This window comes from Solanum dulcamara, chromosome 2 (assembly GCF_947179165.1).
Source record: "Solanum dulcamara chromosome 2, daSolDulc1.2, whole genome shotgun sequence".
Taxonomy (NCBI): Eukaryota; Viridiplantae; Streptophyta; class Magnoliopsida; order Solanales; family Solanaceae; genus Solanum; species Solanum dulcamara.
This window is the reverse complement of record NC_077238.1, coordinates 5,935,874-5,959,682: the sequence shown is the minus strand read 5'-3', so window position 1 is coordinate 5,959,682 and position 23,809 is coordinate 5,935,874. Positions and strand designations below refer to the sequence as shown.

The window sequence follows — 23,809 nt, the reverse complement described above, 5'->3', positions numbered from 1 at the left end:
AACATGTGGCACCATTTGATTCGTCAGAAATTTAATTAATTAACCTAAACGAATTAAATCTCAACCCAAATCCGGATCCACGTATTATTCCATACTCGCCCCATCTAAAAGCTCTATTTTTTTTTGTCTGTAGAAGAAACATTGATTCAAGGTCGGAATTCGATAACAATCATAAAGAACCTAATGGTCACTTTCTACCTCGCAGAGAAATTCTCAATCATGGGTTCTCTAAGAAGTCTCTGAAGTAAGCATAGTCGCGAAATTGGGTCGATTGATCTGGACATGAATGTGGGTATTGACACTTCAATTCAACAACTATACAATATAATGTGTATAAAATGCAAGGCTCAAATTATTCACCTTTAAGGCGGAACTTTCTATCGTATGGTGAGGAATCGAGAATTAATTCAGAGCTAAGGTACTTTACATATCTTGATTTTGGTGGAATGGATATTAAGAAAGTGGTTTCTGAAGAAAACTAAGTATACAATGATGAGAAGTTTGGAAACTAATTAATAAAACATATCCTGCAAGTTCCAAAAATATTCGGAAGCAATTCTCTTCTCAATTATCTAACAAGCCACCATATCAATGAGCGTGTCTTTTTATGAAATGCCTTCTCCAAAAAATTTGAGAATTTGAAAAAGCTTAATGTAGCTTCATGTCCATGAAGAATGAGAAGAAGAATTCTCCATTAAAGAAGGAAAAAGAAAATGAATCTGGTTTATGGGTTTTGCCTCTTTAGATAATGGGCTTTCTAGTTGGGGCGGCTAGAGTTTATGGATCCAGGTTTGGATTGAGATTTAATTTGCTTAGGTTAATTTAATTTCTAACGAATCAAATGGTGCCACGTATTACATTAAAATTTTAATTATATTTGTTAATGGGATCGTTTGTAATAAAGGTATTATAGGACCGTAAAGATTGACGATAAAGGTATTATGGAACCAATAGGTTAACGAAGGGTATTTTTGTACCAATTCTTATAGCTCAAGGGTATTTTAGATCCTTTTCCAAAAAACAACAACATACTTTTTATAATACATTAAAAATATAATCTTAATAGTTATATGTTAAATTAAAAATATAACACTTAAAAGCGTGATCAAGTGACAAATCCATCAGGAATTCAGGATGATACATGGATTGCATTTATGAATTATGAATACGATAATAATTACATATTCAGTAAAATCGGAAAGAAATAATACGTACGTAGCTTTATCTAAAACTTAAAGAAAAAGATACATGTAAATATCGCCGTGGGTCAACGACACAATTGTCCATAGGTTAAACAGCTTAATTATATTCGTTAAACAAAACTAGAATTATCGGTTACTTGTTTGACTATAATTTTTTCTTGTTAGCTTTCCTACAAATTGATTAACATTATGGGTATGTTTCGGTACAGAGGTAAATATTTTCAAGAAAATAAGTGAATTTTAAAATTATTTTTTATATATATTTTAATGGGTAAACAAAAAAAATATTATTTTAAAAGCAGTTATATATTATTCAGACAAATATTATAAAAGATGGGAGTGCGGAGTAGTGGGAATGAGGACTAGGGGTGGGAGTGAATTTGAAGTATATCGGAGGGTGCAGAGGACACAGTCGTGAAATTTATTTTTTCTACTTTCATTACAAAAGTCATTTTATTAATTTTTAATAAGGAACTTGCTAGAAAAAATATTTTTCCAAATAATTGATCAACCGAACATAAAAAAATTAAAGAAAATTATTGAACACACCATACAAATCAATGAACTTCTTCAAATTACAACTAGGGGTCGTTCGTTAGCTGATTTGAAAATAAGTTGTGGAGGTATTAAATTCTGCATATATAATACCACGTTTGATAGTTAGTTAGGAGGTAAGTTATTCATGTATAAAATAAATATAATTTTAATTAGCAATAGAAATTCACATAACTAATACACATTTATAAATTATGAGTGAATCTATATATTATTTTATATCAAATATAAATAAATAATATATGAATAAATAAATCCGACATACTTAATTCTTGTATAAAAAGTATCTTGTGAAAACCAATTCATAAATGCTTAATACCTAGGAATCCCATGCACTGCATGACTTCTTTTTTTCACAGATACATTAATTAATTTCTCTATACATTTTATTTTCTTTTTCTTTATGCCACACCAAAACCATAAGAATAAATGAATAACCAATAACAGACATTCATACATCATAATAAGAAAAGTATTGAGAATATCCTAAACTCAACATGAATTATTAATTTTATTTTTAAGTTATTGACAGTTTTAAAAATATTTTTTTAATTAGCTAATCAAATTTAAACACATACCTGATTTTGCAATATAAGTGAAATACACTCCTAAATTCTTGCCATGTTTAGGGGTGATTTCAATACTTCTCTCGATTTTTTATTAAAAACACCGTACTCCTACAAGAGTTTTAGGCTACTTGCTATGCCATGTGACAGATCGAAGATACATCTAAAGTTAATTTAATTAGTTAAGTAAATGAATATTTTTAAGTCAGTCAATAATTCGATGACAAAACTAATAATTTGCATCAAATTCAGACGTGTTTTCTGAAGAAAGAAAAAACAAAGTAAACACACAATTGGGAAATAAAAACTTAGAAGTAAGATTAAATTGAAGTTGAATAATACAGGTCATGAAGAAACTATATTTACATGACTATATTTAATGTAGCTAGCTAGCTAGTAGTAGTTACTACCTCAAAATTTAATGTAACTCATGGACTTCTCTTGAATATAACTTCAAATTGACCACATTAATAATAACGTCATCAATATGAACATATCGACTATTGCTAGGTCCTATAACTCGAATACACATTAATTCTCGAGCCCTCGCTACATTTAAAATCATAACTATTTCCAGACTTGTTTTTGCTGCTTTTTTTTCTGGTAAGACACCAATACTCTGTTTTTTTCAGGTCTAAAAACAAAAAGGGAAATAGTAATTCTCTTGAATACAAACAAAACAAGAACTAAAAGACTTACACTTAGTATATAGTAATGACAGAAACAAAAATGACATAAGTGGATTGGTTTCCTCCTCCTCCTTCTTCTTCTTGGTCGACGATTTTTTCTACTGTAAAATTCAAGAAAAAGGGTGATGCTCTGTTTTTTTTTTTTCCTTCAGTTATGCAGGGGATTGGGACCAGAAGGGACTAATCTTTTTTCCACACCATATCTTGGGTCAATTTCATCAAGTGATGAAGATGGAGTTGATGGAGGTGGTGTAAATGGTGGACAATGGCGAATTCTTTGGAGTTGATAGCATATAACAGAAGAATGAAGATGATATTCTTGATCATGTTTTTTGGTTGAATGGGGAATTGGGAATTTTTGGTTTTGTGTTGAAACCATTGAAGAAAAGGAAAAAACGATCAAATAAGCAAGAAATATACACTTACATGCCATTCTTGAACTTGAGGAAGATGAAAAAGGTGCTGCTTTCATGGTGATTTCTGAAAATTTTAGAGTCAAAAATAAAGAAAGAGAGAGAGAGAGAGAGAAACAGAGTATATATATAAAGAGAGAGAGAGAGAGGAGAGAGGGGGTGCGTGGGGGATTTTGTATATGGTGGAGAAATTTTATATATATGGAGAAAAGGGGAAAGAGTTTGAGAAATAATACATAGCTAAAGGTAAAATTTAAAAGGCTAATTTATACAAATATCCTTTTTTTAGGCCAACTGAATCATTTGTAATTAAGAAGGATAAAATTTTGAGAAGAAACGCGTAGCCAAAGACGAAAATTAAAAGGAAAATTCACGCAAACATCTCCTTTTAGTCTAACATTCAGATTTTATTTATATTCAAAAAGTGAAATTTTCATATCAGAATGAATGCGCCAACTAACTGTCAACTGAATTATCTGTAATATATGGGAGATAGTTTTGAGAATGAACACATAGCTAGAGACATAATTTAAAAGGAAAATTTACGCAAACATCCCTTTATAGGTCAACATTAACATTATACAGCTGAATTGTCTATAAGTTTTGAGAACTAACATGTAGCCAAAGGTTGAATTTAAAAGGCTAATTTATGCAAATATCTCATTTTGAGGTCAACATTCAAAAGGAAAAACCAAACGCAAGATAAAATAGTCTTGAATTATTATATTTTATACCTCAGATCAAACGATTCCTAAGCTGCCACTTCTTCCGGTAACCAGCATAATCAATATCCCTATTTGAACGTGGTATCATAGTTACATTAATGACGATTGATTAGAGTAATTTGAGTTAACAACATTACTTCTCTTCTTAATTCACTTCAAAATTAAAAAGAAAAAACAATTTGATGAGAAATTATAAGATATTTAAAATTATTCATAAAAATTATTGATTTTCCCTTCTTTATTTTTTTTAAAATTAAAACAAAAACTACTTCGGTTTTTAAAAATTTAAAACTAAACCAACCCAAAAATGTATCAATTTGGATAGTTTTTAACCAAACCATGGACACCCCATAACACTCTGTTTGGATTGTTTACGTAATGTTTCATAATATATCGTATTGCATAATATTATATTGTAATAATGAGTACAATGTTTGAATAAATTATATTCTTCTTCGTCGTTACATAATGTCACACATCAATAATTTAAAGGCATCATAGATAAACATATTCTTTAACTTGGTTTCTATGCCCTCCAATTTTGGATGTACACAAGTAGACATTTATACTTGTATAAAATTAAACAAGTAGACATACATGGCATAATACACATAGGACGACACGTAGGACACAAAATTGTCTTGTAAGATGTTATGTAGTATGAAAGTGTCTATTTGTTCAAGTTTTGAATAGTTAAAGTGTCTCTTATGCAGTAGTAAAGTTAGATGTTATAATTGCTAGTTGAAGCCAAATTAAGAGTCATATTTATATATTATGTCTAATTTAAAAGATAAATCTATCAAAGTAGAGCACAAGAGAGAGCTAAAAGCCATCCAAACAAGGAGTAAGAGCCCGTTTGGATGGGCTTTAAGTTGGTTAAAACTAACTTAAAGCCCTTTTTTAGCTTTTGAACGTGTTTGCCTAATGCTAACTTTAAGCCATAAAGTTCTTAAAGTCAGTCAAAAATGAAAAGTTAGGATTCCTAATTTTTTTTTCTAAGTGCTTAAAGTCATTTTCTTTGACCATGGAAATTACTTTTATATCCCTTATATTTTAACTAAATTCCCAAACTACCATTTTTATTCTTTTAACCCTAAAATTCACATCATTTTCCTCATTTAAGCACTTTTATCCAAACACTCAACTGCTTATTTATAAAAATAACTTTCAGCACTTCAAAGTTCTAAAAACACTTCATACATAAAAGTTACTTTTTTTAAGCCCATCCAAACGAGCTCTAACTCATTCCATCAATCTGGTCGTCAACTATCCTCATTTGAGTTCTGCTTATCAAACATTTATTCTCTTTCTCTCGTCACATTGAACAATATTCTACCTATTCTGAAGCAATTAAAGATGACAGATGAGTTCAAGCAATGAAATTAGAGATTGAAATGATGATTGTTAGCTCTTATGATTCAAATATACATCAATTCTCGAGCCTCGTTGTTATGTGCTATATTTAAAAACATAACTATTTCCAGGTTTGTTTTTGCTGCTTTTTCAAAGTTTCAGTAACTCTTCTTTTCCTCCTCCTTATTTTTTATTTTGCTATTAATGTGCCATGAAATGCAGATCCAAAAACAAAAAAGGAAATAACAATCTCTGAATACAAACTAAACAAGAACTAAAGACTTATAAGAAAATGTTTTCCACCGAAAATGATTTTCTAGAAAAACAAAGGTGTGTTTTACTTATTTTTTAATGTTTGATTAATAAACAAAAAAAAATTACTCCATGAACATTTAAATGTTATCTAGCAAAACACTTTAGAGGAAGTGGGCGTTTGGGGGTGACAGGGTGAGATGGTAAGGGGTGAGAGTTTGGAGAATTGAGTGAGTGGAGGAAAACAAAAAACTTGAAATGTCACTTATACAATTTATTTTTTCTACTTCCATTAGAAAAGTCATGTTGATGGACACGAACCCGATCAAAATTGGGATGGGGGAATGAGATTTGGAATGAGATGGTCTCATGAAAAATCTCAGTTGGCCCGGCCTCATTGAACCTGATTTGGTTCAGTTCCAATCAATTTTCGATTTTTTTTTAAAAATAAATAAATAACATGAACAACATTTGGCAGAAATATAAGGTAAGACTGCATACAATAGATCCTTGTGGTCGGGCCCTTCCTCAGACCCTGCGCATAGCGGAAGTTTTAGTGCACCGGACTGTCCTTTTATGGTCGTCGGGCTATTGGCCAAACGGCAAGTGGATCCCCAAACGACTCTTTTACCATCTCCTACCCCCTAAACACACTCATAATTATTTTTTTAATCTCAAATTTTAATATACATCTACACTATAAATACCCCTCCACTCTTTCACTATTTTTTTTTACAAATTCTCTATTCTGTAATTCTCTCGTTTACTATCAGAGTCTCTCAAATCCAATTTATTTGTATTAATATCTATGCAATCAAGTTTCAAGAATTGATTTAGAGCAAATATCAAGTGTCAAATTTCAACATTAATTTTTATTTTTTAGTTATAGCCATCTCCTTTTATGCAAGCGTTTAGTACATTCATTCCATTTCTAATTTATTTAATATTTTGCATTTAATTTTCATGTTGTATTTCTGTTAATTACATTTCATATATACATATACAACAACAACAACAATAACAACCTAGTGAAATGCCACAACGTGGATTTGGGGAAGGTAAAGTATATGAAGACCTTACTCCTACCAAGGTAGGACGGCTGTTTTCGAGAGACCCTCCGCTCAATAGAAGCATAAAAAGAGGTCAGATAAGGCTAAGAAGTTCAAAGCGATATGAGAAATCAAATAACAAAAGCGACACAGATAAATTAGAGTAATCAACGTACATAAAGTAATAGATAATAATAAAAATCAGAGCACAGGAAATTATAGTGCGCTAATGCGCCTACTAATATGGAAGAATAACGAGACTATGTACTAGCCTTCTACCCTAATATGGATCCTCCACATCCTCCTATCTAAGGTCATGTTCTCGGTAAGCTGTAACTGCGCCATGATTTCATATATACATATATTAAAATAAATATTTAGCGTGATTATCCCTAATATATTGACTTTTTCTAGAAAAAAATAGTAAGGGTGATAGTTTTTCTAAATCAAGTTAAGTTAGAGATAATATAAAAGATTTTACGCATGTTGATGACACTTTTTTCTTCCGTTCCATTCATACTAATTCAGATACTCAGCTAGACCATGAAATTTTACAAAGATGTTATGGTAAAATGATCGCTTTTTGTAATTTGCCTTTTTTCCTTCATACCCCGATGTTATTTCATATATATAAGAAACGTATAATCTTTCTTTCCATGATTTTTCAAGAAATACAGTTAAAAAAAAATAGATTTCAAAAATGTTAAAATCTAGACTTTGTCCAATTGATAATGATTTTTTTCTTCATATTAGATGTACGGCACATATATATAATTTGTTTACAAGAGGTGATATTACATTATTTAATTGTGGTTATTTAATGATTGAATATGCTTGTTGTTGAATATTTCGAACTTATAAATGTATTAGGATTCGTGAATATAAAAAACATTGTGTATTATGTGAACTTTCACGATGAAAAATTTCAAAATAAATTAAAATTAGATGAAATTCTATATATGAAATGCTTGTAGTTGCTTATGATTATCAAAGGCTTTATACAAATGATGTTTCATGCCCATAATGCTGATTCATTTGATCGAGTTATTGAACTCGATTGGGAATAAGTAAATGAACTTATTTAATTTTATTTTCTAAAATTTATATCCAACAATTTTTCAGTCTTATTAAATATTTATGCTATTTCATTTTAATTAATGAATATAAAAAAATTGAAAAGTTTAAATCAATTATTGAAAATATGGTTAAGAAATTTAAACAATATTCTTTTTATTCCTAAAATTTATTTGATTGCTATTCTATATAATTCTAAATATAAATTATTAAGAGCATAAACATTTAAATTCGATTTTTAATCAAACCATAAACACCCCTAACTCATCCAATCAATCTACCTAATCCGAAGGTATTAAAGATGACAGATAAATTCAACCAATGAAATTAGAAATTGAGGTTCTTGAATTCATCAGAAATACGACGATTACAGGCTCTTATGATTCGAATACACATCAATTCTCGAGCATCGCTATTATCTGCTACATTTAATAACATAACTAAATAATATCATAATACAAACAAAACAAGAACTAAAAACTTAAACTTAGTATATAGTATTGACAAAAATATAAAATCTCTGATGATATAAGCGAATCGGTTTCGTCTTCTTCTTCTTCAACTTTTTCTACTGTGAAATCCAAAAGGGTATCTGTGACCAAGAATTGAAGTAATGGTGGATGCTCTGTTTTTTTCCCCATGAAAAATGGTGGATGCTCTGTTTTTTCCCCATGAAAAATGGTGGATGCTCTGTTTTTTTCCCCATGAAAATGTAGATGCTCTGTTTTTTTTAGTTGTGCAGAGGATTGGGACCAGAAGGAACTAATCTTTTCTCCACATTATATCTTGGGTCAATTTCATCCAGAGATGAAGACGACGACGATGATGATGATGATGACGGTGGTGAAAGTGGCGGAGGAAATGGTGGACAGTGGCGAATTCTTTGGAATTGATAGCAGATTACATAAGCTGATGAATGAAGATGATCTTGATCTTGATCATGTTTTTTGGTTGAATTGAGAATTGGGAATTTTTGGGTTTGTGTTGAAGCCATTGTAGAGAAGGAAAAAAAGATCAAATAAGCAAGAAATATACGCTTATACGCCATTCTTGAATTCGAAGAAGAAGAGAAAAGGTTACTTTCATGGCGATTTCTGAATGTTTTTAGAGGCAAAACAAAAAAACAGAGATGTACAGAGAAAGAGGGGATTTTGTATATGGCGGTGAAGTTTTTTATATATGAATTTTTTTAAAAAAATTATTCAAAAAATGTCGATTTTGTTCCTGTTTAAAAATTATTTCACCGAAACATTAAGCTCGAGTCTAATGTTTATTTATATATTACTTCCTTCGTTTATGCTTGATTTGGCGTATTTCTTGAAAAAACGATAAATAAAATAATAATGCTACTATATTATCTCTAATTATTATAAGTCATAATTAAGCATTAATCACATAGGTAAAAAGAGGTACAAAATTATCTCTTATTTTTTCAAACTGAACAAGTAAAATGAACGTTTATTTTTTGTAAGGTGAACAAGTAAAATTGAATGAAGGGAGTATTCTCTTCTTCCGAAATCTCAATTTATGTGAATGTGTTACTATATTGGGAATCGTATAATTTTTTTTTTTGACTGTAATATTCTGAAACTTCCTAAGATTATTTTGAATTATTAGCTATGTTGACTTGTAGTATTTTTCTTGTAGTTTTTAAATATGTAAATTTTATTTTAAAATATTTAAAGAATCTATTTCAAAATTTTATGGTCAGAATTAAGTGTTTTTACTGTCATACTTCAAGCACTTTAGCACTAATTAAGACAAATAGAATATTTAATTTTATAGATGAAATATTAGGCTATCATATGGTTTTTTGCTAACTTACAAAATTTAGATCATAACTTAATATTTTTTCATAGGATTTTCAGCTCATAAGACATCTTCCAATCATAATCTGAAAGACATAAGTTACAAAAAAATAAAATTAAACAGTTATTCCAAAAAAAACAATCTACGAAAATTTCATTAAAAAAGTTTTATTTTATCACATGAGTGACGCAATTTTCGAGTTGAGTTTAATTTTTTGGTACACTTTGTTTTTTTTAGATGTAAACTCATTTAATAACTTTTATAAGATGTTGAAAAATATCCTCTTATTTATAGTGACTTAAAAATGACATGTATTTAAAGATGTGGGGTTAACATGAGAGTTGTCATTTGTCAAAGCCTAATGATAGAAAATAAAGATTATTTATAATCTTTTGTAATGAAGTTTGATTTAATATTTTCCCAATTTTCTTTCTCTTAAAATGATTAATATGTGGTGGGTGTTCATTCTAGGGATTTTCAAATTTAGAAATGGTATTTATTGTGATAGCTGTTGTTGTCAAAGCTTTTAAGAGATCCAATATTACAAATTGGAGTTCAATTGAATTATAGGACAAAATATATGAACGAATTCTTAAATTTGTCAGCGTATTTTATTTTAGATATCAAAATTATATTATTGTTTATATTACTTGAGCATATGAAGATATGATGATGTATTCCTATTAGATACTTACGGTTCAAATTCTGAAAATACTTAAAATATCAATTGCGTAGATAAGTTAATTACTTATAATATGTCATCATTTTAATAATACACATCAACTTCAATAACAAAGGAGGTGACGCATTTTATAGTTAACTTATTTACGTAATGGTCATTTAAGAAATCGTGCAAAAAAAATTCATAAGTTAGAGTCAGAGTGTCTAATATGAACACTTTATCCTGTGATTAGGTGCTCAAATAAAATAAACGATAATTCGAATATCTAAATAAAATATACGGATGTAAAATCGCCAATGATTGCCGCCTTTTAAGTGTACACTTTCCCCCCCCAAAAAACTTTTTCAACTTTTATCAATTTATTTAACTTTACTACTTAAAAATCCCAAATAATTGGTATATATTTAGTTTTAAGATATTTTAATTGCCACATATAGTGTTACCTGACACATTTTTTGTTAATTTGGAGCGTGAACCAATTGCACTCCCACATATTTGACCAGGTTTTTTTAAATTAAAGAAGATTATAGTTTAGATATGAAATATGCAAATAATGTTTTGGGAGTGAATATTGTAAATACATGCGGTGAATCAGTTATAAATATATCATCCTCAAAGATTTTGGTCAAAACGACTAAATTCAAATATTTTAATAATATCTAGAGGAGTAGGTTGGTCCCTAGAATATTTTCTCATCGGTTACATCGATAATCAGACCATTAAAAATCGCTATAACCGATAATGAATAGCTTGTTAATTCAATTACCAATTAATCATATTTACAAATAAATAGCAGATTAACTGAACCAATAACGTATTAAACGAATTGAACTGAACCGAAAGATAATCAATAAACTAATCATGAAAAGGCCTATTTGATTATTTTATCACAAATGAACAAATAAACAATGAAACAATCTAGTAAAACTTGGAATGAAAAAATGTAATCTTAATGATTAAAAATTGAATGAAAAAAAAAGTTTAAAAAAAAAAACAACCAAAACTTCCAATAGACCTTGAAGCCAAAAATGCCACAAACTTTCAGTAAATCTGATGTTGAATGTAGCTGGGTGAGTGTCGGATCCTCCAAAAGTCATGCATTTTGGAGGATATGACACTGGTGCAGCAACAATTTTGGAGAGTCCGAGCAACATAGGAAAATCAAGAGTGCTCTTCTTTTCACTTCCCAACTATTTGACGTGCACGTCGATTTGCACCTTTAACTCGAGAGTTTAATTCATCTACATCTTTGTCAAGATCATCAATGGCTTTGTTTTGCCTGCATTTATCACATTTCAATAACATGTGTTATTTAGAAAAAATGACCCAAAACAGCAAATGGTGCCATAAGGTAGTTCTGTCGATAATAAGTGAAATTAGTTACCTGCAAAATGAAGCAGACGACATGCTATAACATGTTAAATTTAACTAATAGTGTAATAGTTCTTTGTATTGTCAGTGTATAACTTTTTCATGTTTGATCACCAAGACTTTGAGCTAAACGTTCATCATCATCAACAACAACAATATATCCAGTGTAATCCCACATGTGGGTTTGGGGAACGTAGAATGTACTTAGACCTTACTCCTACCCCTGTGGGGTAGAGAGGTTGTGAGCTACATATTCATGAATGTACAACTTATACTACAATGCTCGACTACCTATTACCCTTACCATCGACCTCCAAATGTGAGCTACACATTCATCAAATGCTATAATTTAGTTATCAGTCACTTCATGACTTACCTTTTGGAACACATTTTAACTTCAGAAAACTATGACTTATGAATTTGTTACAAGTAATTAGCAAGAGTAACAAAGAAGAAGAATATCATGTAATGTTAGTGAAGTTCGACGAAATTTACTTGTCAAGTTCAGATCCCATGTCAACAGCCATGCCTTTAAGATCCCCCAATATGTTGCTCAAATCCGAAAGTGCATCATCTTGCTTCGCCTTCTCGGCCTGGTTAAATATAAACATAGTTGTTTGACATAGGAAAGAATATAACATAAGTTAAAAACCACAAATAGCTAGATTGTTTTTTGTGTATACAAAATGTACCTCAACTTGCTGCATAGCGTTCATCGATTCAGGAGGAGGTGTGCTGGAGGCTGATTTCCCCTTTTTACCATTAGATAAACCTAATTTTTCCCTTTCATTTGCACTACCTTTCCCTTTATGATTATCATCTAACAGAAGGCAGAGAAGATGAAAGTCAATAAACTTGATTTACACTTAATTGAGGGATAGTCACGATCGATAATGCAACTACTTACAATTACAAGTAACTTGTAAGTACTATATATATATATCAACTTTTTAAGGCGATTGTAATTGCAGAAAGAAGAAGATTAATGAACATGATATGGAGGATAACACGAAACCTTTTGAAGTTCGAGGCCCTTTAATCTCATGAGCCTTCTTTGGCTTCCAAGGCATAGCAAACATGCCACCAAGATTGTTTAATAATTTCTCCCCCTGGAATACAGAAGAAATATTCAGTATTGTCTATGAATTACATGTCATACGGACCATTCTTTTTTATTATACCAAATGATAAACATATCGAACGAGCAAAACAAATTAAGCCACACCCCTCAACTTTAAATGGCTGCAAGATACAAATTGTCTGACTTGAAAATCCTGAACTGAGAAATTGAACTTGTAGAGAAGACAAAGTAAAAGGAACTCATTGCGACTAAACAACAACAACATGCCCAATGTAGTCCCACGCAATGGGGTCTATGGAGGGTAGAGTGTACGCAGACTTTATCCATATCTCGAGGTACAGAGGTTGTCTCTGATAGACCCTCAAGAAAAAACAGTCTAAAGCAGTTCAGAAAAGAAAGTACAAGAAACAACAGATAGTAACAGAACAGAACAATATTACAACATGAAGTTGAACAAGCAACTAAAGAAACATGAAAAGAATGCAAAAGACTTATAAGTTGAACAAGATAAAGCTACTTTCCAATGAAAAAAAAAAAGTTCAATAGTAATTGAAATGATATTCCACACCTTGCTCAAATCGCGGTCCATATCAACAGCCATCATATGAGTACGATGAATTTGCTCGCCTTGCTTATGCAAGGTATCGAGGGTCTGAGCACCTTCCTGTCTAATATCTTCAGCTATCTTCAAACAGTTATTCACCGAGCTCGTGGTCTCCTTAGCTTGGTCTACAGCATATCCCTCCAATTCTTGCATAGACATGTTATCAAAGTCCTCTGTCTTGCTTTTATGTTTGTTCCTTGTCCCTGATGACGATGATGTTCCAAGAACATCGTCATCTGGTGTGACAAGAACTGGCTCGGAGGAAGTTCTCCGACCAGTTTTAGTTCCATGTTTTTCATTAGAATGTGAAGGAGTTGTATTTGTAGTAGCAGAGTCTGGTTTAGGTTTCCTGAAGCCAAACATTTTTGGAAAACTAAAGGGATTTTTTTACTTAATAGGATCACCTGAAATGCAAACAATTTCAAGATTATAAGCCAAAAGTCTCATATTTGGTTGTAAACACACAGAAAAAACAATAAAGAACAAATTACTAGATTTCAAGCTACATATACAATAGCTTTCTGGCGAGTTAATAGTCAGTCAACTAATAGTTATTATCTCATAAATTCATTTTGAAGAAATGTGACTTTCTGAGAAAATAACTATTAGTTGACTGACCATCTTGAGAAATCAACCCCGGTTTTGCTAAATGAATAATTGGACATATATACCAAAATGTTGATGTAGAAGGGACATAATTAATCAATTGAGAAAGGCAACATCAATGTCAATGAAAAAACGAAAAAGGAGTAAAGGGTTGTATCGAAAATTCAAGAAAAATTAATCCAAAAGATGCAGAATTCATAGATTAATTACAATGTGACCAATATGAGAAGAAATGCACCATAATATGAATTCATATGAGAAAAAACTCATTAAAATTTATAACCAGATGGAGAGGCGTACCTAGAATTTAAGTTTAACGGAATCAGCCTTTAAGGTATTTATATTCCGTTTGACGATGGATTTTGAAGTTGAAAGTTGAAACTTTGAGTTTTTGAAGTTCTGTTTGGATATGCATTTTACTTGAAAAAATTTGAAGTTCTGTGAGCGGAAGTGTACTTTTTCCCACATATTAGTTTTTGGGAACTTAAAAATATTTGAAGATTGAACTTTTAAAATTTGATCAAATTTCATGTCCAAACAAATATTGAAATATAATTTTTCAAAATCTAATAAAAAACTATGACTAAATGCTAGCTTAACATCATATTTTTCAAAGTTATGAATTCATATCTATTACTTGTTGCAATTTTTCGTAAACTTTTATAGATACAAATTTATGTTCTGCGTCGAAAATACTCTAACAAGAAGCCAATCTCAACAAAAACAAAAAACAAAGGAGAAAAAGGTAGTACCCAAGATTGAAGAAAACAATGAAAAAATTGGAATGAAATAATTAATTTACCTATGAATGATTAAAGAATGAGATCTATTTATGAAGAGGGAATTAAGAGGAAGAAATATTGACTTTTACAGAAATTTCTTCCTCTCAGAAAATGGAATTACAATGAAAGTTTTTCAATGGATCAAATATATTAAGGATAAAAAAAAATGGAAGGTTCCCCTCAAAACTAGTTGTTCTACACTTTCTTGACCGTTATTGGCAATTTTACCCATTTTCCAAATATTCAGCAGTCGTTTTGTACGTGTAATAAAGATAATAATCTCGACATAAATTTGAGATTAATTTTATTCCATGCTTGAATTGAGGTATTAGTATCTTGCTATTTGTACTAAAATGGTGTTACTAAGTTGGTATATCCTTGGTTATTTCATCCCGCATATCAAGTTGTGTTGTCCTCCTACCTCACATTTTTAGCTTTTTTTTTTGTTTCCAATCTGATGTTTAGATCCCGACTAATTTGAATTCATATTAAAAATCTCAAATTGAGGCAAAACAATATTTTCGACTGAAAATGACTATATTCCCCGAGCTCAAACTCTTAACAATGGAGGGGTGCAGATGTGACAGAGCTAAAATTTGAAACTTGTGGGTTCATAATTCTAGTTTTAAATTTTATATATTCAAGGATTTCTTAAAACAAATAAAATTTGGATAAAAGTTATTGAATTGGACCGAATCCATAACTAACACTGATCGACTCCGCCTCTATAATACTTACCACTCATTACAACTTTTGATGGTTTTTAGCTTGACTTTTTCCTTTTAAATTCCTATATGATTTTTAATTCGTTACGTTAGCTATTCAACCAACTGAGCTAGTGTCCGCACATTCCAAAAAATATCAAAATCAAAAGAAAACGACAAATTACATGTTGCTCTACTCATTTTCAACATGCACAGCAATTATTTTGGTTAATTTTATATCTGAAAATTGTGAAAAAAACTTAGCATTTTGAAATTCAGTTCAGAGACATCATGATGACAACTTATGTAGTCTCTGGATTGAACTCAATTTCAAGCATTTCTAGTTTTAATGACAATTTTAGAAGCAAAAACTCAAATATTTTGTTGAGTAGGAGGATTTTATTGTTCAATTTAAGAAGAAGAAGTTTCTATGTCAGCAATGTTGCTATTGATCAAAAGCTGAAGACAAAGGATTCTTCCTCTGATGAAGGTACTTGAATTATTTTCCTTCTCATGTACTCTGTGAGTTTCAATTTATTTATCTGGTTTTGACCTGATATGAAATTTAAGAAAGTAAATAAGACTTTTGAATCTTCTTATTTTAAATTAAGAATTTGTTGAATGTATCAAAATGACCTTTAATGTTATGATGTTAAATGTACCACGTGGAAAACTAGAATTAAAGAGTTGTCACAAAAAAGAAGGATGCATTCTTTTTTAAACAGACTAAAAAGTAGAGTAAAACAAACAAATTGAAATGGAGAGAGTATTAAAAGTTTTGCGCTTTTCGGTTCGTGTGTTAGAACTTCGAGTCTAACATTAGTTAAAGAAATGAGTTGATTCCTGTATGGTTTTGGGCAATGCTCACGCCGTTAACTAGTTTTGAGATTGAATTAGGTCCTAGATCTACTAATTTACTTAACATGGTAATGGAAAGACAACAACAACATACCAAATGTAATCTCATTAGTGGGGTTTGGAAATGTTGTTGTGTACATAAACTTTACTCCTATCTTATGAAGATAGAGAGATTGTTTCTGATAGACCTTCGGCTCCATACCCAAACCAGTATAGGGTGTCTAGAGTCTTGCATTGGTGGAGGGAATAAGTTGTTATTTTCATGTATGATTTTGGACTATTCTTAATTCATGAGCTAGAATTTGGGGTTTGTCTTCTTATATGATTTTGGACAATTGTCATCTCACGTGCTAGCTCTTCTCTGTAATGTTACAAATACTATTGATTCAAATTCCATTCTACAGCATTGTAAATCATACTAATGAATGCAGACAGGGTACACTAGCGAATTTCGCTATAAATTGAACTTCACTCTCTTTCATGAGCTAAGTTGTGTGTTTGTTTAGAATGGTGGAATCTGAAAAATTCGAATAATGTTCTCACTCCTTAGTGGCTATTAACATAGAGGAAGTAGAAAAACCAAAGACATTGGAGATCAGCAATTCCAATACTTCTTACAGTGTTTATTTTCGGTATTTTCAGGATTCACATTGGATGATTTTCAGCCAGACTCCACATCTGTTTTATCAAGTATAAAGTATCACGCAGAGTTTATGCCATCATTCTCTCCTGAGAAGTTTGAACTTCCCAAGGCATACTATGCAACTGCAGAGAGTGTTCGAGATATGCTCATTATCAATTGGAATGCCACATACGATTTCTACGAAAAGATGAATGTAAAGCAGGCGTATTACTTGTCTATGGTGTTCCTTCAGGTTAGATTAGCTATGCTTCCCCTTCATTTGGAGTAAAACTACAGAGGTCGTTCGTTGGAGTGAGTTGCTTTAATATGCTTTGGTGCTTGTAGGGAAGAGCTTTACTCAATGCTATTGGTAATTTGGGGCTAACCGGACCTTATGGAGATGCTTTAACTAAGCTTGGATACAGTTTAGAAGATGTAGCCAGGCAGGTCGGGTTTCTGTAGAAACTTATTCTTGTTTCAATTTCTTCGTCCATATATTTGTTATTCATGCTAGGGCAATGACACAGCTATTGAGGTTCTAACTGAGGCACGTCTATTGCTGGTTGAAAACTATTTCCAAGAAATATTTGTTATTCATGCTTATAATTATTAATCTTGAACTACACATACATATTTGTACTTTTTCTCTATTTGCGCCTTTTTCATTAAAGCACACACTTTATTTGCGCTTAAAGCCCCAACGGACCTTAGCGCTTTTTTGTGCTTTTCGCCTTTAATAACACTGATCTTACTAGTACTGACACTTAAACTCTGTTCTGAAATGAGAAATGTTGAATTCGACTAGCTCCCGTTTCTAGATTGCACAAGTTCTTGATTGATATGCTTTTCCAAAATGATTTAATAACACTTCAACATAGTCAAACTATCCTGCTCTCATCACCACTGTTCTGACATTGTGATATAAAGGATGTGTACCTTCCACTTAGGTCTATCTCATGGTAATTATGTCAATTGATGTTTGATCAAAATCACCAGTGACCTATAGTTTAATTTACTCGGGGATAGTAGTGCATTGTAATTAGCTTAAGCTGTTTAGTGTAATGACTGACAGGAACCAGATGCAGCTTTAGGGAATGGAGGCTTAGGAAGACTTGTTTCTTGCTTTCTTGACTCAATGGCGACGCTAAACTACCCTGCATGGGGTTATGGACTTAGATACCGATATGGCCTTTTCAAACAGCTTATTACAAAAGATGGCCAGGAGGAAGTTGCTGAAAATTGGCTTGAGGTATGATATGCCGATCTTTCATGCTTGTGGTATTTTCAAACACTTATTAAGATTGTTGGAGCCTTGGAGTAACTGGTAAAGTTGCTGCCATGTGACCAGGAGGTCACGGGTTCAAGCCTTGGAAATAGCCTCTGGCAGAAATGCAAGGTAAGGCTGCGTACAATAGACCCTTGCGGTCGGACCCTTCCCCGAACCCTGCGCATAGCGGGTTTAGTGCACCGGACTTCCCTTATTAAGATTGTTGGAGGACTCTGATGCTACTGACTGCATGTTTTCGTATATTTCAATAGCTTTTATATGTTCTTTTCTATGCCCCAAAGTAATAGGACTGTTATTTTCTCAGATGGGAAATCCATGGGAAATTGTCAGGAATGATATTTCGTATCCCGTAAAATTCTATGGGAAGGTCATTGAAGGAGCTGATGGGAGGAAGGAATGGGTTGGTGGAGAAGATATAACTGCTGTTGCATATGATGTCCCAATACCAGGATATAAAACAAAAACAACGATTAACCTTCGACTGTGGTTAACAAAGCTAGCTGCAGAAGCTTTTGATCTACAAAGCTTTTCATCTACGCGCATGGAGACCATGCCAAAGCATATGAAGCCCAGAAAAAGGCAGAAAAGATGTACTTTTTTCTTTAGCTTAATCGAGAAATTATAAAATACTCATTCCGTTTCAATTTGTTTGTCTTACTTTTCATTGTAGTCTGTTTCTAAAAAAAAGTCTCTTTCCTATTCCGACGACTCTTTAATTCTAATTTTTCATCAGACCATCACATGGGCACGTTTAAGACCACAAGATTAAAAGAAATTTTGGTACATCTTTACATATCTGTAGCTTAAGACAAACAAGATTCAAAAGTCTTCTTTACTTTCTTAAACTCCGCCAAGTCAAAACTAACCAAACAAATTGAAACGGAGGGAGTACAATTGCAAAGCATGAATGCTGCGGATTTACTGCAAAATTCAGGTTATTCACCACAAGAAGAGGATCAACCTAATGTTGTGTCTTGTTGTATTTTGGATCAGATTTGCTATGTCTTATATCCAGGTGACGAGTCACTTGAGGGAAAGACGCTTAGGTTAAAGCAACAATACACGCTATGTTCTGCTTCTCTTCATGACATTATTGCACGGTTCAAGAGGAGATCAGGGAATGCAGTGAACTGGGATCAGTTCCCTGAAAAGGTTGCAGTACAGATGAATGACAGTCATCCAACACTTTGCATACCAGAACTTTTAAGGATATTGATGGATGTTAAAGGTTTGAGCTGGAAGCAGGCATGGGAAATTACTCAAAGGTTCTTTCTTTCGTTATTGCATCCGATAAATGTCTAATTTTTCTAGCAAGTTTAAGATACGAGCGTAGATGATTCTTCCCTTGTTTATTCATGTACATTCAGTAGCTCTACTCCTGTGACACTTTTGTTATATCTTGCCAGAACGGTCGCATACACTAACCACGCTGTTCTACCTGAGGCTCTCGAGAAATGGAGCTTCACACTTCTTGGGGAACTGCTTCCTCGGCACGTGGAGATCATAGCAATGATAGATGAGGAGGTAAAAAATGAAACTTTGTTTCTGTTCTAGGATTAAGTTGAGATTTTTGCATTTTGAACCGTAGCTATTATATAATCAACGTCAACCCCACGTCCTAAGGTCGAATTTGTTGCTTCTCAGCATATTACTTTTGCTTCATTCTTTCTGAGAACTACTTCCTGTGGATCTTTTCAGCTCTTGCATACTATACTTGCTGAATATGGTACTGAAGATCTTGACTTGTTGCAAGAAAAGCTAAACCAAATGAGGATTTTGGATAATGTTGAAATACCAAGTTCTGTTTTGGAGTTGCTTATAAAATTCGAAGAAAATGCCGTTGATGTGGAAAAAGCAGAAGAACAAGAAGAAGAAGGTAAGGATGACAGTAAAGTTGAGGAAACTGAGGCTGTAAAAGCAGAAACTACGAACGAAGAGGAGGAAACTGAGGTTGAGAAGGTTGTGGTGGAGGATACTCAAGCAAAAATAAAACGCATATTCGGGACACATCCAAATAGACCTCAGGTGGTTCACATGGCAAATCTATGTGTAGTTAGCGGACATACAGTTAACGGTGTTGCTGAGATTCATAGTGAAATAGTTAAAGAAGACGTTTTCAATGAATTTTACAAGGTATGAAGATTATCACACGGCTAGAAGTAGCAGATATCATTTTCAGTTCTCCTCTTTCAATGTTGTTTTGATTGATTCAAACTCTTTGTTCCTCGGCAGTTATGGCCAGAGAAATTCCAAAACAAGACAAATGGTGTGACACCAAGAAGATGGTTAAGTTTCTATAACCCAGAGTTGAGTGAAATTATAACCAAGTGGGCAGGATCTAATGATTGGTTAGTAAACACTGAAAAATTGGCTGAGCTTAGAAAGGTAAGGAGTTGTATCTGTCTTGTGATCTTATTGATTCCTAAGCGGTCGTCAACAGCTTTCTTGAAGGTATTATTTCTTTTGGTTCTTCTATGTGGAAACAGATCTTTATAAACATCATAAGACTCTATTCTTTAATTCTCTCTGTTTCAGTCTTTTTGTCCTATTTTGACTTGACGCGTAATTTAAGATAGTAAAGAAGACTTTTGAACCTTGTGGTCATAAACTAAAGATATATCAAATGCAATCACTTATACTGAATTTGAAGAGGAGCGTTGGCGTAACTGGTAAAGTTGTTGCTATGTGATCTGAAGGTCAGATTCGAACCGTAGAAACAGCCTCTTGCAGATGCAGGGTAAGACTGCGTACAATATACCTTTGTGGTCCGACCCTTCCCATACCCCCTGCATAGCAGGAGCTTGGGCTGCCCTTTTACTTATATTGAATATACATGAAAGGATTATGTACTAACTTCAGGCATTTAACTATCAACAGTTTGCTGATAATGAAGAACTCCAGTCAGAGTGGAGGAAGGCAAAAGGAAATAACAAAATGAAGATTGTCTCTCTCATTAAAGAAAAAACTGGATACGTGATCAGTCCTGATGCAATGTTTGATGTTCAAATCAAGGGCATCCATGAGTATAAGAGGCAGCTATTGAATATATTCGGAATTGTTTATCGCTATAAGAAGATGAAAGAAATGAGCCCTGAAGAACGAAAAGAGAAGTTTGTTCCTCGTGTTTGCATATTTGGTGGGAAAGCATTTGCTACATATGTTCAGGCCAAGAGGATTGTAAAATTTATCACTGACGTGGGGGCAACAGTGAACCATGATCCTGAGATTGGTGATCTTTTGAAGGTATGATTTCGACGAGTCAAAACCAATGTATGCTTAAAGATTTTCAAAGATGTTACTAACCAATCTATTAACTAGTAATCAATCCTCTGGTTATACCTGTTATAAGTCCAAGATGGTGCATTAGATTTGAAAATTTATCGGCTCGGATTGCAGATTGTCTTTGTCCCTGATTACAATGTCAGTGTAGCAGAAGTGCTAATTCCTGGAAGTGAGCTGTCTCAACATATTAGGTACTTAATTTCGTTAATCTATATGCATATTTACGTTGTATCTCAAATTTAATGGTTGAAATTTTGAATATACGGAGTATTTGAGACTATGTTCAACTTTCCGTTTCTCTTTGTGCAATCGTACATGTGTCTATACTTCATAACGAGCAACTGATAGTTGAGGTGTGTTTCGATAAATAGTTGTGATAGTTCAGGTAGGAAACTCGCACACCTGATAGTTCAGTACTAATTAATCTCATTCTATAGAATAGTATGCAATTGCACATCCAAATTGGTTAGCATTTGATAATATGCAAAGAGAGTGTATCTAGGACTTATGTTGAGGTTTGCATAGCATAACATGTCGTATATCTGTCTGACATCTCGATATTGTTTCAATAGTACTGCTGGTATGGAGGCTAGTGGAACCAGCAACATGAAATTTTCAATGAATGGCTGCATCCTCATTGGGACGTTAGATGGTGCCAACGTTGAAATAAGAGAGGAAGTCGGAGAGGACAATTTCTTTCTTTTCGGAGCTCAGGCTCATGAAATTGCTGGCCTACAAAAGGAAAGAGCCGAGGGAAAGGTGAGATTAACCAAGAAGCATAATTTTTCTTTCTTTTTTCTACAAACTATGTTGCACTAGCACAAACTCATAACAAAACTACTCCCTCCGTTTCAATTCTTTTGTCTGACTTTCCTTTTTAGTCTGTTTCAAAAAGAACGTGTCTTTCCTTTTTTGACAACTCTTTAATCCTAATCTTCCAAATGACTTACCTTATCTTTTCTTCATGTAGTTTATCCCGGACCCAAGATTTGAAGAAGTAAAGGCATTTATTAGGACAGGCGTCTTTGGCCCTTACAACTATGAAGAACTCATGGGATCCTTGGAAGGAAACGAAGGCTATGGTCGTGCTGACTATTTTCTTGTAGGAAAGGAATTCCCTGATTATATAGAGTGCCAAGATAAGGTTGATGAAGCATATCGAGACCAGAAGGAATACTTTTTCTCGTAGTACTCACATTCCCATTGGACGATCTCTTTAACCATATCTTTCTCTGTTTCATATTAGTCGCGCACAACAATTGGTATTGTTTCTAAAACATCTTATCTTTTGAAAATGAATGCAGAAATGGACCAAAATGTCGATCTTAAACACAGCTGGATCGTTCAAGTTTAGCAGTGATCGAACAGTTCATCAATATGCAAGAGACATATGGAGAATTGAACCTGTTGAATTACCTTAAAAAGTTAGCCAGTTAAAGAGTTTCTCCCATAACATTATTAGTAAATCTTGTCAATTGTTGTTAATGAAATGTAATCATAGATAAGAGAAGATTTGAATATTATTGTCAATATAATACATTTGATTCCATTTGAAAGTAATGCAAAATGTTTTGAACAGTTCTAGTAGCGCCTGTGGAGTGTAGAGTGTAGAAAGACTGTTTTTGAAAGACTTCAGCTCGAGTAACACACATCAAAGCAGTTTAAAAAGGAAAAATACAAAAGTAAAGAGGACATAGCAAATAGTAGGAAAAGCATTACATACCATTCAACAAATAAGGAACAACAACAATAGTCCAATAGTGCAATAATCGAAATACAAGGTTTTTAACTGTTTCTTTACTACCCAAAGAAAACGTTTACTAGTTCTAGTAAGAAAAACAAACATGAAACACAATTAAAAAAAAAGGGAAAGTTATGGATATATATCGTTCGGTCAACTAATTTATCAACATGACCATGTATATTATATGTATAATATACATAAATTTAGCATAAAGTATACACAATCTATACACTTAACATATATTTTGTAAACTAATGGACGAATGGCTCAGACTCATACTTATCGCTAAAAAAATTTATAAACTTTTTCTGCAAGAATTACAGAAAATACTGTAGAATTTTTTCAAATGGTATAAAATTGAAGACTGCTTAGTTGAGGTTTTGATTCTCATGAATTTGGGCTGCCAAATCAAACTGTAATGAGCATTTTGATGGGCCCAATTGTGTCAATTGATGAGCAGCTCCTGGCCCATTGGGTCTGGGCTCGAAAGGGCCTTTT

General features: G+C 32.5%; 2 protein-coding genes and 1 non-coding gene across 3 annotated transcripts; 2 read left to right on the top strand and 1 right to left on the bottom strand.

Annotated features, from left to right (window-relative positions):
- Positions 1-11,548: 11,548 nt before the first annotated feature.
- On the bottom strand, positions 11,549-13,788 carry LOC129874719 (putative SNAP25 homologous protein SNAP30). Its single transcript, XM_055950056.1, has 5 exons — positions 13,390-13,788; positions 12,756-12,849; positions 12,433-12,560; positions 12,236-12,333; positions 11,549-11,648 (listed from the first exon to the last, which is right to left on the bottom strand). The coding sequence occupies exons 1-5, from the start codon at positions 13,786-13,788 to the stop codon at positions 11,549-11,551; spliced, it is 819 nt and encodes a 272-aa protein (XP_055806031.1).
- A 1,986-nt stretch (positions 13,789-15,774) lies between these two features.
- Positions 15,775-22,988, top strand: LOC129879816 (alpha-1,4 glucan phosphorylase L-2 isozyme, chloroplastic/amyloplastic). The gene is made up of 14 exons (XM_055953545.1): positions 15,775-16,007; positions 17,018-17,250; positions 17,343-17,444; positions 18,070-18,246; positions 18,590-18,859; positions 19,276-19,550; positions 19,692-19,809; positions 19,984-20,418; positions 20,518-20,670; positions 21,163-21,528; positions 21,682-21,758; positions 22,140-22,326; positions 22,538-22,736; positions 22,870-22,988. The coding sequence occupies exons 1-14, from the start codon at positions 15,809-15,811 to the stop codon at positions 22,986-22,988; spliced, it is 2,910 nt and encodes a 969-aa protein (XP_055809520.1). The 5' UTR covers positions 15,775-15,808.
- On the top strand, positions 17,499-17,647 carry LOC129881321 (U4 spliceosomal RNA). The gene has a single exon (XR_008765548.1). It is a non-coding gene; the product is annotated as a U4 spliceosomal RNA (small nuclear RNA).
- Positions 22,989-23,809: the final 821 nt, after the last annotated feature.

Excerpts from the sequence above, each read along its gene's own strand:
- LOC129874719 (XM_055950056.1), bottom strand. The coding sequence starts at position 13,788 with ATGTTTGGCTTCAGGAAACCTAAACCAGACTCTGCTACTACAAATACA. Across the intron at positions 12,561-12,755 it reads AGGGCCTCGAACTTCAAAAG|ATGATAATCATAAAGGGAAA; the intron begins GTTTCGTGTTAT and ends GCCTTCTGTTAG. Across the intron at positions 12,334-12,432 it reads ACGCTATGCAGCAAGTTGAG|GCCGAGAAGGCGAAGCAAGA; the intron begins GTACATTTTGTA and ends ATATTTAACCAG.
- LOC129879816 (XM_055953545.1), top strand. The coding sequence starts at position 15,809 with ATGATGACAACTTATGTAGTCTCTGGATTGAACTCAATTTCAAGCATT. Across the intron at positions 19,551-19,691 it reads GCATGGGAAATTACTCAAAG|AACGGTCGCATACACTAACC; the intron begins GTTCTTTCTTTC and ends ATATCTTGCCAG. Across the intron at positions 20,671-21,162 it reads AATTGGCTGAGCTTAGAAAG|TTTGCTGATAATGAAGAACT; the intron begins GTAAGGAGTTGT and ends AACTATCAACAG.